Source organism: Falco peregrinus, chromosome 1 (genome assembly GCF_023634155.1).
Source record: "Falco peregrinus isolate bFalPer1 chromosome 1, bFalPer1.pri, whole genome shotgun sequence".
In the NCBI taxonomy this organism is placed as follows: Eukaryota; Metazoa; Chordata; class Aves; order Falconiformes; family Falconidae; genus Falco; species Falco peregrinus.
Window position 1 is genome coordinate 35,124,390 of NC_073721.1, and position 19,385 is coordinate 35,143,774.

The 19,385-nt window shown below is 36.3% G+C and overlaps 1 protein-coding gene across 2 annotated transcripts in view; it reads left to right on the forward strand.

Moving 5' to 3' along the window:
- Window positions 1-18,720, forward strand: part of NHLRC2 (NHL repeat containing 2) — a 36,935-nt gene extending 18,215 nt beyond the window's left edge. For both annotated transcript variants that reach the window (XM_013300675.3, XM_005239229.4), the window contains 6 exons: window positions 5,128-5,227; window positions 5,703-5,934; window positions 6,387-6,509; window positions 7,569-7,778; window positions 8,864-9,089; window positions 10,443-18,720. In XM_013300675.3, the coding sequence (XP_013156129.1) occupies window positions 5,128-5,227; window positions 5,703-5,934; window positions 6,387-6,509; window positions 7,569-7,778; window positions 8,864-9,089; window positions 10,443-10,708 (1,157 nt within the window). In that variant the 3' untranslated portion in view covers window positions 10,709-18,720. The remainder of the gene's footprint in view (window positions 1-5,127; window positions 5,228-5,702; window positions 5,935-6,386; window positions 6,510-7,568; window positions 7,779-8,863; window positions 9,090-10,442) is intronic.
- The last annotated feature ends 665 nt before the right edge of the window (window positions 18,721-19,385 follow it).

The window sequence follows — 19,385 nt, forward strand, 5'->3', positions numbered from 1 at the left end:
GCAATAAGCAGTTAGAACTTCCTGAGAGAGCTCAGACCATATATGAACAGTTTTTGTCTGAACTGTCTGTATCTTGAGCGTGTGCTTTCTACACGTTACTCTTCTTTTTCCTTCTAGTCTGGTCTCATTCTGGCATTGAAGCTGTAGCCTCCACTGTCCTGTGAAGAATATTCCTTGGTAGTAGCTGAAAAGACCTGCTTTTGTGATCATCGGGGATTAATTAGGAATTGTTTTTCTGGACAACTCAGAATCTGAGTTGCTGTAAACATATGTGGCATATGTAGTATGACTGCATGATGTAGCAATGTAAACTTACTTGGAATGCAAAAGGCATTCTCATCTCTTTAGCAGTTCCTCAAAGCTACCTCATTGAGCTTTGAGCTGTCTGCCCTCACACAAGTTCAGTTCCACAGAAGATCATGTTAGCGATGACATTGACATCAAACAGCATTGTCTGTCTTTTCTTCTTGAACTATATCCTAAATATACTTGTAAATGGCCATTATTTTTTATTGAAGAAATTTGAAATTTCAAAGAAAAATAACTTCTTCATTAAAGATAGAGCTGAAGTGGAAGACTTACTACAGGATTTTACTCCTGTGTTAGAACTGCTTAAGGAGAAAAAGTCTCTTGAGAAATAAGATATTCAGAAGTTACAGTGAAGGACTGCAGTGAAGCAGGACGTTACCTCGTCTTGCTTTGGGAGGACTTCTGAAGCACGCTGTTCCTCTGTATATTGTCTGAGTGGGTCAGCCAGCTTCATACTGTTGGCTGAATCACAGAGAGACACAAATAGATTTAACTGAAATCTTCACATATCCTAACATAACAGTTTTTAACTGTTCTCATTTTGATGCTAGAAGTGCTTTCAAATATGGAATGTGGGTTTTGGGGATCAGGGGAAACTGCGGTGCTGAAGTACTCCCAAGTGTATGCGTTTACTGTGCTTAAATAGGAATGAATAAAACACATAACCAGACTTAGCTTTTTCTGTAGTTATAGTGATGTATCCTGACATTAAATAGTTCTTTCATGTTAATAAATGCTATTACTTTGGATCTTTTTTAAAGTATTTGCTGCCATGACAGTCAGAAAGCCTCAATCAGAAAACTCAGGAAAGAAAGGGAAAATACTTAATTATAGTCATCATTTTTAGCTCCCTATTACCTCCCATTGTATGATATCCCCTTGGTATCTATGTCCAAGGATTTCCCTTGATGAGAGGGGAGGTGTGTTAACTAATGAGGAAAATTCCAGAAGCATTTTGTTTCATAAAGGGTTATCCTGTTTTCACAATGCAACACTATGTGAAAGAGCGCCAGGTAGCATAGGGAAAAAAGAAGAAAATTAACTTTTATTCCTCTGAAAAGAATGATGTGTACTTGTGACAGTCCAGACTTAGGGTGCTAAAGCATACCTTTGAGGCTTTGCTATCTCTGTCTCACTGGGGAAGAGTGATGATTCTGTAGCTTTTCTATCAGGTTTGGATTTAATTGGCTAAACTTCCACTGACTTAAGTGAAGGCAAAACTCACATTCACATGTGTACATAGGCAGCGTGCCTGTCTGTAAACCGGAGGGCATATTGTATAGCCCTTTTTGCCTCCAGTGTTTTTTCAGAGGATGAGTGTACCAACAGACCTCTTCCTTGTTATTTTTTTTAAAGACAAAATTAGTAGGCAAGAATAATATTTTCAAACTTCAGTCTATTTAGAAAATGTCAGTGGTGCCAGCCACAAAATATAACGTGATTCCCAGGCTTTTAATTCCCGGACTGGGAGTAAGCATGCAGTCCCCAGACAAGGAAGCTGCAAGTGTTGGTAGTCCTGGGAATGGAATCTCTTCAAATACATTTTGCTGTTGACTGGTGTGAAATACTTTTCTGTGTGTTCAGATTGACAGGCAGCTAATGGTTAAAAGTATTACTGAATTGTTTAAAGTTGTGTATGTGTACAAACAGGACTGTGTATTCTTAAAACGTAGGTACATAGCAGAGGCAGATTCAGGAAGTGAGTCATTGTATAATAACTGAAGCACTGTATAATACAAAATGCCAGTGCATTCAGAGCTCTATTTCATTATTAGGGGACCTTTATAACAGAAGTATGTCACATTTGCAAGCTATACTTTGCTTTGATAGAGGCAGCACTAAAGATAAGAATGCACATACCCTAATAAGGAGAAACTACACTGGGTTTTTAAAACAGCTTGAGATAGGTTGGAATGCGCTGCTTAATTGAATAAATGTAAAAAGAATTGCTTTGTTCTTTTATGTTGTTTCATACTAAATTATTTTAAAATAATTTTTTCCATTCAGGGATGATAAGCAGTTATGATAATGATGGTATTACCATAATTTTAGCATGCTGGTTCTGCCTGGCCCCTTCTCCTCTGAGAACAGTACAAGGATGACAGTGGTGACATGTCCTCAAACTGTTCTGTCCTTAAAGAAGAGTTTTTTCTGTCTTTTGTTCCAGAACGTAAAGCATTAAACTCTGTAGTGTCAGGACCGTTGTGTGATAAAATACCTTGACTGTGCAACTATAGGCATTGTTTTTACTTTTCTGGTTTTGATTTTTATTAAAGTTCTGATATATTTTCCACAATTCAGCATGCTTGTGCTGTTCCCATGCTTGCATCCATTCTCTTTGTTCTAATTGCCATCTGGTAGAAAATATTTAAGTAGCATTAAAATTTATGATGGTTATGGAGGTCTTCCTTGTTTTTCCTGTCTTGTTCTGTTAGTTGAAGAAAGGATCTTCTCTTTATTGATCTTACATATGCAGTAAAATTTGAAATTAATATTGATACTTCTTTCCTGTGTCTCATATTTGATAAGCCTTTCAGTGTGCAGAATTAGAGTAAGAAACCTTTTCAATTTTTCAGTATGTAGCTGTCACCAAGGGAGTTTTCAGTGGGTAGAATTAGAGAATCGGATAGGTGAATGGAACCCATTTTTCTAAAGTGCTCAGTTCAAGTCTTACTCCTTCACTTCATTGGTGGATGAAGTGAATATTAAATAATTAACAAAGCACTTTTTGTGATCCCTCAGAATGAACTGCACAGCATAGCAAGATAAAAAGCTCACTTTCTGAACTGACCATGGTTTTAGCATTATTCAGTCTGGGATACTCAGAATAGTAGCATCTGGAAAGTGCAAGATATGCATCACGGAAACAAAATCCTGAACCTGAACATGTACTCTATAGGAAGTAGTGAAATGATTTCATAGGCCATTTTCTCAATTTAAATCTCTTAGAAACAAGCTCTAAGCAGAGGTGATTCCAGGTATTTTTGGCATTGCCAGTACTTTGGTAACATCTCTGGTGACTCATAAAATGTGTGTTTTCAAACTCATTTGCAAATTTGCAAAGCAAGAACTCTTAGGTGCTTTGGCAATTTAACTTTTGTTCTTGGAGCTCTAGTTTGTTTAAAAATATGGAGCCACGTGGAGGTGCAGGAGAGAGTCAGCAGAGTTCCTTTGATCACGGTGTTGGAAACCTTTATCTTGATCCAAGAAGCAGAAAAGGCTGAAGGCGAACTGTTAAAATGATACCAGTACTACTATGAAGAGGGCTCACAGTATGAGAAATTGAATCTGGAGACAGAAGGATACTTTTTTCCCCCCCTTGCAGTGTGTAATGAAGGAAAGGTTTAGGATTAGAAGAAGAACAGCAGGATCTCAGGTAGGGGAATGGTGTTAATTTAATTTTAGGAATACTGATTTGGACTAACTTCTCAGGTTTAGAGTGATTGTGAGCATTTTACATAAAATTGCTTTCATTTTAAAATTCCAGAATATGGGGAGGAGGTATCCATCAGATCGTTTGCAGGGGCAGCTATGAGATGCATAATATTTTATAAGTTCTTGTGAATAAAAACTTCCTGTGAGCAATTTGAAGGTATTTTTCTGATGAGTGCCTAACAGTTACTCCAAAACCTGATACATTCGTTCAGAAAAACATTTTAATGTTGTCTCTGACTAGATGGGACAGTTGTATACAGTGTGCATAGATTAGTATGGTGTTAGGAAAACAACAGTGTTGCCATTTTAATGCAGTTTTTAAATACCAACTTTCTGTTGCTTAAGATTTTCAGAAAAGGCTAAAATAAATTTCTTCTGGATTTGGGGGGGTGGTGGTTTTTTTTAATTGTCTTTCACAATTTGTCTTATGTGTTCTTGTGCTGTAATATGATATGTTTAAAGCTATAGAACACTTACACATTTTTTGCTTTCCATTTGCATAATTATATTTGTGAAGTATTATCTGGGAAAGCTTCATGTAATTTCTAGATTTGGATTGGTGGATAGTAGTTTTATCTGTGGAGTTGAAAAACCTAGATGCTTGACACGTACTTGGACACTTCTTGATCAGAAGATCACTGTTCTGCAGACCTGCATCTTGTGTTTGTGATACCACATGTACATGTGCATAGGGAGAACAACGTGAAAACTGCATGGTTAGTGGAAGGGGAGATGAGTAATTGCCCACATTGCATCTAATGTTTGAATAAACAGCAGTTGTTGCTTTCCAGAGCATAAATCTACATGAAATGCAAGCATCAGTTACCCTTATCTTAAAAACATTATGTCCTTTCTATATAACGTACAATGATACTGCCATGGTTATTTCTCTCAAAACCTCTAAACAGCTGCCAGTAGTTTTTTGGAATATCTAATTTTGTCACTAGCATAGTAGAAAACCACAAAACAAACCACACGTCCCCCACCCCCCCAAAACCATGCTTAGCAAAGATACATACATATTTGTTGGCTGGTATGAATCCAAAACCAACAGGTGAAACATGGGCCCAATAGCAAAAAGTTGCAAACAGCAAATCCCATTGGAAGTATGCCCTTTTATCAGGTAGGAGTATCAAAACCACAGTTTTTGTGTACTTGGGAAGAGAACAGGAGAAAAATATCAAGGTTTTTGGTAGATGGAAGACATTCTCTCTCCTTCTCTTGCTCTGTTTTTTGGTTGAATTTGTGGGGGTTTTTTCTTCCCCATGGCAAAAGGTGAGCTGGAGTAGGTAGAACAGCAAGATTGATTTGTTTATGTCTTTGTTTTATGAAGCATGCCCAAAGTGGTTTTTTTTCATGTTTTTATACGTTCATTTTTAAAAGTTTCAGGGACCCAGGAAGATGACGTTTTATGGATAGCAATGGCAGGCATTCATCAGGTATGGGCACTGATGTTGGAAGGTGGAAAACTACCGAAGGGAAGGTAAGCAACTGTAATGAGAGACATGTGAAATTGCTGTTTGTCTTGATAAACAGCTTTCAAACCCCAAAGAGAGAGATAATCAAATTACACTGAAAATATTTTTTCTCTACTGTACTTAGCTTGAAGCTTGCTGCTTCTGTTCAGACTTAAAAGGTGTGTGTCCTTTAAAGTCTGCCTACTTTTTCCCACATCTGTTAAATAAAATAAAGATACTACTTATGCTATAAAACTATGACTTGGTAGGTACATTCATATAATTGAATGATACTTTTCATTCCATTTGCTGAATTGCCTGGTGATGAATGATACACTAAAGTGAAATAAAAGTTAGCACAAAGGCATTGAATCATTCCTTGTGCTGCCCTATAGTTGGTTTTATAACTCCCAAGTGCTTGTCTTGTAGCTTCTGTTTATGCCTAAAGTCTTTTAAGTATTTCAAACTCATTCTTGAACTTGGGTTACTATTTTCCTGTAGTGATTTAAAGAAAGGAGTCTGCCTTCGATTTGCTGGGAGTGGAAATGAAGAGAACAGAAACAATGCGTACCCACATAAGGCAGGCTTTGCACAGCCTTCGGGGCTCTGTCTGGCTTCTGAGGAACCATGGAACTGCCTTTTTGTAGCGGATAGTGAGAGCAGCACTGTGCGAACCATCTCTCTGAAAGACGGAGCGGTGAAGCACCTTGTAGGAGGAGAGAGAGATCCTTTGGTAATCACTTCAAACTTCCCCACACTGCCCTACTAATATTCCTCAAGCCTGACCTGGAGGAACCACTTTTGGGGTGAGAGGGTAAATCAGTTTCCGTGGCCATCAATTTCTTAACTTCACTGCTTGGAATGCAAATGTGTGCCAGTTGTGACGCTCAGGTTGTAGTGCAGATTGTTGCTTCTCAGATAATAAATCACTTCTTTTTAAAATAGCTAACTTGATTCGGCATTGTGTGGTCATTAAAGTCAGCTGGATTCATATTGATAACTTAAATGTGAGAGTTTCCATTTCCATGGTTAGCATCCACACTTCCTGGTTTTCAGTGTTCTTATTTTGAAATTGTCTTGATTTTTTAAATTTTTTTCTAAGTCAGTGAATTTCCATTTAATTACAGTCATTTAAATTCATGTCAGCATTGAGTAATGAATTAGTTTAATAAAATCCTTTTCCAGAATTTGTTTGCCTTTGGTGATGTGGATGGAGCAGGCATAAATGCAAAGCTGCAGCATCCCTTAGGAGTAACATGGGACAAGAAAAGAAAACTGCTCTATGTGGCAGATTCCTATAATCATAAGGTAAGCATATAGTAGCTTGTTATATGCAGGCTTTACAGTTCTTACTACTGTGAAGGATTATTTTTGGAACGTGGAAAGATTGTGTTTGATTCAGTTAAGCTGAAGAAACAAATTATACGGGTTCTTTGTAGGTTCTTTTTCTTCCCTTCCATCCTTACAGGTCCTTCTCTTTACCACTGTTTTGATGTCACGTGCTTTTGTGTTGATATAATGGTCCCTTGGGAAAGGTGAATTTAAAGTGCCAAGTTACAATTCAGACTAAAGACCCTTTCCTTATGTTTTCCCGAAGATGCTGAACTAGAGCAAAAAAGCTAGAAGTGTTTAGTCAGGAATACTGCAGGTTTGGTAAAACTGGGAGAACAAGAGGACTTGGGTTTCCCTTAAAAAGGCCACCCAGGGTTTGGGAAGTATTGTGGGTTGCCTCCATGGAACTCTGAGATAAGAGAGGTTGTTTTTGTGATTGCTCTTATGCGATGTTATAGAAGCTTTCATGTCTAAAAGGTTGTTAACTGTACATCAATTGAATGCATTAAAAGTAATATGTTTTAATTTGAAGAATAAAGAATATAACACTAAGTGCTTACTAAAATTCATGTAGCAAATGAAACTTTGTTTCAGGTATTGCATAGAACATTAAACTTTTTTGCTATTACTTTAAGGAAAAAAAATCATCTGTTTTTAGAAAAAAAATTATAAGTTAGCTTACTGGTTTTGTTATGCTCTTACTATATTGCAAATGTTTCTAGAAGGGCAACAAACATTAGAGAAACAAGCCAATCATCATACTTTTATACCAGAGGGGTAGGTACCTTCAAAATTACGAAAGGGAGCACTGAACAAAGACCAAAGGAAGAAGTAAAGTCCAGCAGAGAATGGGGAGGGGTGAAGGTGGGACATGTAATTTGGTACAGTATGATAATTTGGCTTCTAGGACACACACTTGGGTACTCAAGGTTAGTGCTGGCTTCTGAAAATGTGGAGCATAAGATAATGCAGAACTTCTAAGTCCTGGTAGGATTTTTTCAGAAAAAAATTTTTTTGTGTCTTTGTTTATCTTAGATAAAGGTTGTAGATCCCAAGATGAAGAACTGTGCTACCCTGGCAGGCACAGGAGAGGCAAGCAACATTATTGGTTCGAGCTTTACACAGTCAACTTTTAATGAACCAGGAGGTTTGTGTGTTGAAGAAAGTGGCGGCTTGATGTATGTTGCAGACACGAATAATCATCAGATCAAAGTGTTGGATTTGGAAACGAAAATTCTTTCCATGGCAAGTAATACTTATCGAACAGGCTGATGGTAGTGTTTCTTGATATAAATTACTATTGCAGGCTTTGGCAAGTGGTATAAAAATCATATAGTAATACACTTTTTGGGTAGACAGAGTAGCTAAAGTCACAGAATGTTTTGTGATGATGCAAATAAATGTTGCCTGTTAGCAGAGTTGTTGAAAGCCTTAGTCTTTGGAAAGGCAACTTTTGCATGAAAACAGAAAGTAATGATCCTCTAGAAAAGAATAATAGAAAAATATGAGTTATTAAAAAATACGGCCCAGTTTTTCAGTATGAAAAGCATTCCATGAGCACTTTGTAACAAGTGGAAGTTGAAATCAATTGCCAAGTCCTGTAGTTAAGCTGTAAGATGTGATTTTGGGAGGTCAGTGACTTAAAGCAAAATACATAGCGGGCTGCCAAGTTGTCATATCAAAACCCCTGTCATAACTGAGCACTACTGTATTTGCTTATAAACATGAAGGCAAACCAAATTTGTGCTCCTGTCTGTCTTATGATGGCACCATGTCTTAATGTTTTCCTATATATATATACACACACATATATATGACATAATGGTCCAACTGTCATCTTGTGCGTCTCTTGCATTTAATAGTACATGATCTTCTTGTGTGTTTAAATTTTCATATCATATAACATGTTGGTGGCTCTTCTGTTAAATTATCCTTTACTGTTCAGTCTGCATGGTTAAAATCTTAGATTTTATTACCAAAACACACAGTTCACTGCCAGATTAGAAGAAATTTTATTTTAAAATACAATGTAACTGTTAAAATTTAAAATTAAAGGATACTTTAAAGTACTTACGGATTTTATGGTTTTAATAGTAGATCTTATTTTATTTGGATTAATCAGTTTTATCTTTTTCATTTTAAAAAATAATTTTGTCATTTTTCTTTGTCATTGTGTTGTTGCACTGTCAGAAAGTTTTAGTCCTGTAGCCATATTATCATGTGTTAGTTTTCCTAGTCCATGTCAGCTTTGGAATAGTGATTACATTGTGAAAGCCTGTTTGCTTTCAGTACAAATAAAAATAAATATTTTGTTTGGTTTCTACTGATAGCTGCCTATCCTGCATCCAGAAGCATGCGATGTTCCAGACAACCTGCCTGTGCAAAAGGATAAAATAACAAACCTTCCAAAACTGCCTAAATCTGCACCAAATGTTCAACTTCCTTCACTAACTGTAGCTCCTGGCCAGACAATTCAGTTTTTATTAAAGTTGACTCTTCCTCCAGATTCAAAACTGAATGAAGAAGCACCCAATTCCTGGTTTATCACAGCGGAAGGTAAAGTGTCCTGGTTCCCATTTGACCTTGTGATGCATTACATGTTATCTGGAGTTGATACATTTAACAGCTGGAGTACTAAGATTGAAAAAGCAAAACAAAATGCCTGATAGCATCTTTTTTGCTTGAATTAATACATGCTGCATGTTGGTTTGTTTTTTTAACTTTCTTGGAACAAGCTGCCAGTGAGGGCTTGCAAAGGCACTGATCCCCCTGTAGATGCTTGCCCCCTCCACTCTGTCTCTACAAACAGCTTATCCCAGCACTACCATCTGCTTCTGGGAGAAAGCTCACCATGAAGCTGAAGCATATTCCTGAAAGCGAATCAGGGTTTTTTTTGCTTTTGTCTCTTTGAAAAAGTGTTTGAGGTACATTTATACCTAACCGCTTTGAACCTACTTTATTATAATTCATATTTTTGTATTTCTGCTTTTAAAAGCAGTGAACAAATACTGTATAGGCACTGCAGTTTGTTTATATGCCTCATGATTTAAAGTGGTTTGTCATCCCACTTTGTATTTTTGGAGTACAAATAAACTATTTCCAGGAGAGTCAACACACTTTTTGGCCTGCAGGATCGCCAAATACTGTTGAAGTAAAAATATATGTGATAGCTTCGAGGTTTAGTAAAATGGGAGAATGTAAGCAACCTAAACTCAACGAGTCATTTCAAGCTCATAAATTCTAGAGCCAACTTCTAGGTATTTTTTGAAAAACACCAAAAAGAGCACTTCATCCATCTCACAGCAGAATACAGAATACAGTGCAATGAGCTAGTTACATTTATTGTTCTGTTCTTTTTTCAGTTCATGTACTCTTAAATATTTAAATAAATGGGAAACTCAAGTTCTGTTGTAACAGTCAGCCCGAACATGGCTAAATTGCAGCAACGCACTTGTAAAACCAACATTTCTGTTTGGAGATGCCATAATTCATTTGAAGTTTTATGCATTAATGGCAGATATCTTACCTGGAGTATTAGACCTCTGATACAAATATATAGCAGCTTGTTAATTTAAGTTTTGCTTGCATAACTTAGAATAAATTTTAATACCCTCTTAAGAGCATACAGGACAAATTGCAGATCCATTGCATTTAAATAAGATGTACTGTATATATACCTATAGTTCTGAAGCAAAGCAATGGGTCTCTCCATCTTTAAATGGGTGCTAAACAAGCATTTGTAAATTAATTATTTTTTTTTGTCTACAACTGGAAAAATCAGGAAGGAAATTTCCCCTAACGTTGCATATGGAAAGAAAGTCCATGTTGTCATATAGGTAAAATCAGTGTTTTCTGTAGGTTTCAGACATGTTAAATATCCTAATGATAAAACTTGTTCTTCTTTTACAGATAATACCTGGTTGCTTCAAGGACAGTGTCTGTCTGGAGAAATAAGGGATGTTTCCTGTCAAACTATCATTCCCTTTCAGTTACCCAGGAGCTGTCAGTCAGCTGAAGCTATCCTGGCTATCAAAGCATGCCTCTACTATTGCAGCAAAGGTGGCAGTGCCTGTATGATGAAAGGAATCTCATTCAGTCAGCCTTTATGGATAGGTGGTACAAACCAAGGCAGCCTGACTCAGATTGAACTGATACACACATTTTTAACCAACTAATCCAAAGCCAGCTAATTTCATACTTTTGTTTTACTGTCCACCATTTCTGTAGGAGAAAATACGATAGATAACTTTTTTTCTGTTTTTCATTTTCCTGGAGCTTATGACAAAGCTAAGAAGTAATATGATTGGTAAAATGCAGTAAAGTTCCCTACAGCTTAACATGAAAATTTATCATCGCAACCTCATTTCTTTTCATTACAGTAGCAGCAATGATATTATAACACTCTAGATTCTGTTGCCAATCGTGAATATATTGGATGTATGCCATTCTAAGCAATGAGCAACAATTTTTAGAGTCCTTTTAAAAGAGTTGATGTTATTTTGTGATGTTACTGTAAGTTCTTTGCACAGTACACACTGTTAGAATAGCTAGATATTTTGGACTTACAGATTCCTTTTGTGCCCTTATTAAATTTTAATAGAATGTCAAAACGAATCATTTCTTTCTCCAGGCTGTAAAAGAAGTGTCTTGCTTATTTTTCTGTAATGGCATTTATGCCACATGTATTTTGAAAATACATCTTAAACTAGGTGCAGCTCTAATTTTATGCAGACTGAGTGTTTTGCTTAACTAGATGTGATGGCCTTATTTGAAGAGCATAGTTTATGAAAAAATTTCTGTGAAAGTGTTCAGGTTCCTACAGAAGAATTTCATGCTGATTTCTAACAAGACTGTGCCTCTCTAATATGTGTGTGTGTGTATACATATATATATATATATATATATAAAAAAAAAAAGAACCACAAAATCATGCTGGAGTTTTTCTGGTACATACCAATTTACATTTTATAGTTAGTGGTAGATAATGGTTGAATATCCAAACTGCAAAAATTAAATGTCAACCAGTTCAAGCAGGCTGAATCACTTTCCTGCTTTTATGATTTCTTTGTGAAGACTTGTCTGAAGACTTCTGTCTTGCAAATACATAGTATTAACAAGAATATTATACTCCTGAAGTCTGATTCAGAGTCTTTTGAAGTCACTGTTAGTCCCCTGATTTGTAATAGTGGCCACTGAACCAGAACTGTCTATTTAATAATAGATTATTTGCATTCATGTTTAGAGATTCTGAGTTTTTGCTAGAAAACTGATAACTTATTCTTTGAGTAAAGTGCTTTAAAACTGTATTACAAAACTCCGTCTTTGGTGGTTAAGTGTTTTGCAAGTAAAATTCCTTCAGTTTGCCATAAGTAGCAAGAACCATGGGAAGAGTTTCCACAGGGCTTAAGTGGTAATTGGGTTAGACTCTCTGCTCTGGTCGTGAGGATCAGTTCTGAAAAGATGATTTTGTTTTAAGTTTGAAGATATTGTTTTCACATATATTATAAGTACAGTAGTGGAAGAATTTTTATATATAGGCTTTTTAAAAACAATCACCATTGTTCCTCACACCTGTCAGTAAATCCTCAGTATGATTGTTATTGCTCTTTCTTATTTAAAGGCTGACAGAAATGTTGGTCATGAACCTGAGAGGCTTTTGTTTTAAGGGAACCATATGGACTGGTGTGGTTTTTCCTTCCATTGAAATGCCAGTCTGTCTCTGAGTTTTCTCTGTAGTACCAGAAATGGTTGTTATCTCACCTGTCAGCAAGGCAAGGGCTGAGCTATTATTTCTCTTGCATTTGTTTTTTAAGCAACTTTTCTAACTCAATGTTTCAGCTCGTTTGGTAACCCTCTCAATTCTCACATTCTATTTTTAAGAAGGAAAAAGCTTTGCTTTTGTTCGCAGATTTCAAATGCTATTGGAAGGATGAAAGTAAACTAACTGGTTGGGGCATTTACAATTTTTTACTCTTTAGTACAATTCACTTTTTCAGATGTGTTTGTTTGTTTGTTTAACTTTGGGTAGTAGCCAGGAAACCTTAGATCAGCTTCTAGACAGCCCACAGATTTTCCCTTGCTTACTAAAAAAAACAAGTATTATTTTCAGAAGTTCAAAATACCAAACCAAACTGTTACAGTTACCTTGAACATATAATTCAGCAGATGGATTTTTTTCTCTCATTTTCAACTAGAATGACATTCTGTTTGTCTCAGTTGGATGAGACCATCAAATTCCGCGTGTATTCAGCGGAAAAAAAGTGAACAGATCTGTTTTCTTATTGACGCTTTTTATTTAATGTATTGCTGTAGGGAAAAGACTGTGTATTCTTGACTTTATTTAACTATAGTGTGTAATGTTTAAATACAGTATTGTAGATACGTTTTCTAAATCTACATACAAAAATGTGTGTTTAAGTGTCATCCTTTTTGTTTTCAAGTTTCAACTTCTAGTTACTATACTTAGACACACTCAGAACCACTCTCAGCTTATTGGGAAAGGGTGATAGTAGCTTGTAGGAAAACTGCTGTATAAGCATCAAACAAGTCCAGGATCAAACTGTAAAGGACCTTTAAATATATCATTGTAGCCAAATTTTAAATAATTGTATTTTAAGGAAAAACACAGTTTCAGCTTTACTAGTGGAGAGCAGGAATGGATCTGTTTGAGCCAGTTTTTTCTTCATTTTTTAAGTCCCTATTCAGATGACTGAATCTTATATAAACTAGGGGAGTGGAAGGTGGTATACTATATCTATGCTACTATTGCTCTTTCTACAAAGTTTCAGGGCATTCCTTGCTGATGCACTGTGATGGCTTTATGCTAAAGGAGAGGCAGAAGTTGTGATGCTATCTCAAAATGACACACAATCCATTATCTACAAAAAAAAGCTATACATCCCAAAACGTTTTCCCCTTGCATCCAGTAAGTCCTAAACCCTTTCAGGCAATAACCCCTTTAGCTTTTGCAAGGGAGAGCTCCTTTTCCTGATATCATCGCACAGGGATACTGCTCTAATCGTTCTCCTTCATCATCTTAGGAGCAGCTGATTCCCAGTATGCTCCAGTTCTCGCTGACAAGTATACTGGAGTTCTGCTGTTTGGTCAGTCTATGTATTCACTGCAATTGGCTTTTAATCATCAAGCTAACGCTATGTTTCGTTTGTCCAAGGAATAGCATACACATTCCCAGAGTCACTCCTTCTGTTTTAGTTGTGGTGTACAGACATTTGAATGTTCTATAATTAGAAAAATATTTTTTTTAAAGCTTATGGTGTTTAGGGATACTATTTCCATTGCTTCCTCCAGGGTTTACAAGATACTTTTACAGTAAAGCAACAAGTGCCATAAATGTAACCAGACAGGCAAACAGAATAGCATGTACAAGCTACAGAAATTTATTTCAGCTAAGTACCAGAAAGCATCTTCAAACTATGAGTCAGAAAAAACAGAAAATGTTACTACTCAATCTAAATTTTGATAAATCAGATATATTGATGACTGCTATCTCTTTGTATGGTAATTTAGTTTATTAGTGTTTCCTGATATAAAAATTCTAAGCAGGTTGGTATGGCTCAGCACTCCCAGATTTGGATCTTACAGTAGAAGTATGTACTTCAAGACTTTTTAAGAACATGTCTTTCTACTGACTTTAATAGGTTTTGCATCAAGTTTTTTATTAATAAAGTGATAAATTACTATAGCAAATCTCTAAAGAATATTGCTTATGGTTGTATTGTCTAATGGAAACAAGTTCAGTGGCATTTGCAGGTTTTAGTTGTAGTGTTTGCTTTTCTGGAACAGCTTTTGGTTTTGAATGGATATCTTAGTAGTTCCTTTAGATGTTTTTAGAAATTTTATTTAATTACAGTATCATATTCTTCATTAGACTAGGAAAAAGATAATGTGATTTTGAAGAAGGAGCATACTCTGTTTTAATAGCTTCTCCATGTTGTTTTAATTCAGTAGTGTCTTTCTGTAGTTTATTCCTTCTGTTGAAGGAAGGGTAGGGATGCTCACTGTGTAAACCTATTGATGGGCATATACTTTATGCATACATTTTTAGTTGATTCCCTTTTGTGTTAGTTTCTTGCATGTCATTTTGAGCTTTTCTACTGGATGCAATTCTTCATAGTTTTGCCTTTCATGTCTTCCACGTGTAGAGCATTATGTTTGAATAATGCTGTTGTAATGTGATACAAACCAAGTACGGACCAGATGAGTAACACATGAGAAAGTAGTTTTGTAGTGTCATGTAAATGCCTTATCTGCTTAACCTGAGAAAAGGTGCATATGGCTTCCATTACATTGTATATATTCTTAATGCACTTTTTTATTCCAGTGGGCAAATCTTGTAGATCAAATCATGAGTAAAACTATTTTTCATGAGAATGTCAAGAAAAACATTCCTTACATCTTGCTTAGAGGAGGGGGATGATCAGAATGAAGTGACTTTCCTTCTCGTGCAGGGGCATGTCCTTCTGTTCCTTTAATTATTATTTATTTTAGCAAAGAGAGTTGTATTATTGACCACAAATTCTTTTGAATTTTTGAGTCCTAACAAGGTTTTCTACATACATGGAAGCTTTAAATGTCTGACTTTGTAGAGTTGTGAGTGACATATCTAGTTTAAAATGGCATATAGTTTAGCAACCGATAGCAGAGATGTATGTACATTCTTAAGATGTGCAGGTTTTTTAATTCACTGTTATTCATGAAGACTTACCTCAAAGACACCTTGCAGCTAAACTCCCACAGAAGTGTGTTCATCAAGTTTGTAATGCAACTCAAAAGTAAGTTTTCTTCCTTGCATAAAGTGCAAGAGATTGTTCTGTATACGTTGTGTCTTCCAGGCTGCAGCTGCGCTACCTGAGAATTTACCATGCCCAGCAACTTATGAGCCATTCCCCCAGTAACTCTCTACTCAAATTTGCCAGCTCAGTTGCTCATGTAATCACTTAAAAATTACCAATTTGTTAGCAAAGATTTAGTATTTAGAATTATTCATTAAAATGTTCCTTGAAATTGGTTTATCAGGGATTAGAGGAGCTTTTCTGTTCCAAGCAGACAAAGTATAAGAATGATGTGACAGTTGTTGAAAATGTGAGACCTGGTTATTTTTTTAATTAAATGACCACATCTGTCTTTGTATTCTACAACAGATCATGAATTTAGAAATGGTATTTTTAACCAAATTGATTACTGTCTTCCATCAGAAGCAGGTGTTCTATATTTTATAGGTTTTGTACTATCATTTGTAAAATCAGTGCTCTCATTAAGGATTAGGATTCATTGCTGTTCAGGATTCAGTGCACCTATGATTGAGTTTCTGAGTTTATCTTAGTTTCTTTGTCACAATATTATGGAGGATTTCAGTTAGCTTTTTTTGGTCTGTTTTTTCTTCCTGTAGTTTCCCAAAGAATGAAATGCAGCCAGTATCTTGTTACCATGGAGGTATCCAAGTAGGATAATTCCCTCTACCAGCTCCTTGCCCCTCCCCTGTCTTAGGGATGGGGATGAAAACAGCAAGTGCAACAGGGCTGTCCCGTATGAAGATAACGTTACCTGGCAGCTCGCTCCGAAAGGATGCAGATGAGGTGAGGGTTTCAGGATGAGGTACACCGTGTGTTCACACTGATTCTCAAATGGATGATTCTCAAAATGGATAGACCCTGGTGCATACTGGCTTCCTGGAGTTACCTGCTGCCTAGGTCTACTTCTATTTATGGCCTCTAAAATCTTGCTCTATAAAGAAGGCAAGAATTTTGCCCTTATTCCTGCAAAAATCTTTAATCAATTGATTCATTAGTACTCTCAAGATAACCTGGTAATAATTACTGGATTCTAGGACCTATCTGGACCCTCCCCCGTGATCCTAGGTAGCATTAGAATAAAATGATGTCCTCAGGTCAGCTTCGTCAAGCTTTACACTGATGCAGCTACTGTCAAAATTTTTACTTTTACCTCTGGCCCTGTCCGGTGAGGTCCTGACCTTGTTTCTCAATCTCCCAGAGCATCCCATCAAACTTCAGTAGCCTGTGCAGGGATTTTGATGGCTCCTGGTTTCAGGAAACTTTGACAGTATAGATAAATACTTTAGCTATTATGTAATTTGCTGCCTTGTTGCACATTGTGCTTAATTATTATCAGTGTAATACATTTTTATTGCAGCTGAAAAGCTAGAAATCTTGGTTATAAGTTGAGAACTGTTTGCATAGCTGTAAGTACTTATTGCTTAGTGTATCTCTTCGTTGGTCTGTTGCTTTCAAACATACCAGGGAACTTTTTGTCCAATTGCAGGCCCTACGGCTAAGCAAAAGAATTGCAAGTATTTTTCAAGTCTTGCCTAGTTCCTTTGAAACATTAACAATTTTGAGCTAAAGAAATGTCATTTGTAAAACTTTGTTCATAAATCTACCTTAATTTAATGGTCTGTACTCAACACGCCTCAGAAAAGCACTGTATTATTTTCCCTTTTGACTAAGTATTAAACTCCACTTTTAAAATCATCTGGCCATTGTCAGACTTCACAGAAAACAAGACAATGATTCCCAATTTGATTCTACAGTCATGTTTTTAAAGAATAAGAGCTTGTTTTTCAAGCTTCTGATTAAATTGAAATACCTGATTTTGAACCATACATTCAAGGAAACTGTTCTGAGGGCTGCCTATATCAGATAACTGGCTTCTAGATTTGAAAAATTTGGAATTGATAGTTAAGTGGAGGAACAGAATTGCTGAATGTTTTATGTTTTGATTATTTAACTTCAAAACTATCCAATTTCAATTTTAAAGGAGAAGTTGTGCAGTTAAAACTTTCACTTCTGTAAATCATTACTATTAATGTACCATTAATCATATATCATTAAAACCTGTAATGGTTCTATGTTATTTTATGAATAAATTAATCAAGAAAAACAAGGTAGTTGTAAAACTGCAACTGGGTGAAATCCAGGTGCTCCAAGGTTAGTGGCAAATATCTTTAGGGCCAGTAGTTCAGCCCAGTGCGACAGAAATTCTGTGTTTTCTTTATACATCATAATGGCTGAAGGAAAAAAAAAATCGGTGCCTTCCATAACAGTACTTGAAAGTGCATCTTTACAGAAGTGTTGGAGTAGTAATTGAAGTAAGGTATTTGACAGTCATGCTTTGCAAGTTTCTGGGGTTTTTAATTCTACTAATTCTGAAACTGTGAAGAGTTTTCCCTCTTCATGTTTTTGAATTAAGTTGAAATTAAGGTGCTTGTTGTTCAAGCTACTCTTCTTACAAAGTACTTCAAAATTTTTTTCTCAGTCTCATGAATCTACTTCTGAAACTAGTATTACCTCTTTTGCATGCTTCAGAACAAAATTGGCAGGGAGATTTCAAACGGCTTGCTGAAATCGTGGTACAAGTGAGATGGAAGGTGACACGTTCATTGATCTGAAAGGTGGAGGATGGTGCTTCTTGGTATTTGAAGGGTAGAGGATTGGGTTTTGTTTTAGGGTGGGTTTTTCCCCTGTTCTACAGATCAGAAAAGGTCCTTTAAATGGCAGAAGCTTGTGTGTAGAGGCAGCTAGGGGAAGGGTCAGGTTCTCTCGCTGTGAAACCACGTAACTCCATTTAGGTTCTGATGCTGGGATGTCTAAAAATCCCAGCACTATAATACTGACGAAGAAAGTCACATTTGAGCACTTAATAATCAGCTTAATAAATTTCTCCTTATGGTTTAAGGGGAAAGATGGGGATTTTTTTTTTTCCTTGGGGACTTCATTGTTGCTTTGTGAACATTGGAATGTTTTTGTCTGCTCTTTGAGATGCTAAACCTCTGTTTTTCTGTTACGTATGATGCAAAGCCTTTAAAATATCTGAACATTTAAAAGATGTGTTTTATTTGTTGCTACAAAATATGCAAAGAATTAAAACTGAAGGCACTTCATCTAAGCTGATGAAGCTTAGACTGTAAATTCTTCACATACAGCATTGCCTAATAGTGTTCTTAACAATATTCATGGATTATGATCCTTTTTAAATAAAAGGTAAATGTCCTGTAATATTATGAGAACAAATAAATACACTGTAGAAGAAATGTCAGCCTCGGATACCAATTCAACAAATAAACAGTGATTAAAGAATGTACTCTTTCTCCTGTGAAACCTCTTTCTCCTTGTAAAGCTTTTCCATGGAAAAATAAACATTAAAAATTTTATCTTTTCTTTGCAGGCTGAGTTTGTCTGTCAATCTTTATGTGAACATAGGTGCAAAAGTTGTGAAATGCATCTGCCGGGTTACAGCTTGATAAAAATCCTTTAATTAACAAGTACTGTTCATTTCACACCTCCTTTCCCACAGGGCTCTGCAGTCGTCAGTGTAAGTCGGCCATTCAGTGACCTGAGGATTGGTAAAAGAGCGTGCAGTTGTGAGGACTCCCCAGCTTCAAGGTTACTCAGTGGTCTGAAAACAAGAGATCTGGTTTTATTCCACTTCTGCACATAGAGATGAGAAATGGTCTACTGCATGAGTCACAGACTGCTTGGTAGCCTTCAGTTTATTGCAGAGATCGCAGAGCAAGCTTAGCTACTGGAATAGATCTCACTGCATGAGCTCCACTTGGAAGCACTGTTTGTTAGCCGTATTGCTGTGGCTAAACTGTGCCACAGTTTGAAGTATGTGGGTGCCTGTTTAATAATTACGGTAAACCATATTTTAACAGCAGCTTCTAAAAATATATAATTGTTTTAATTGGTAACAGTTTTGCCCCTTTGACTAAGAACATACGGATGCGGAGTACTAATACAGGCTTCTCATGCTCACCAATACAGCTGAGGACTGATACCAACGTACCTGTAAAGATAATCCCTTATTTATACTGCT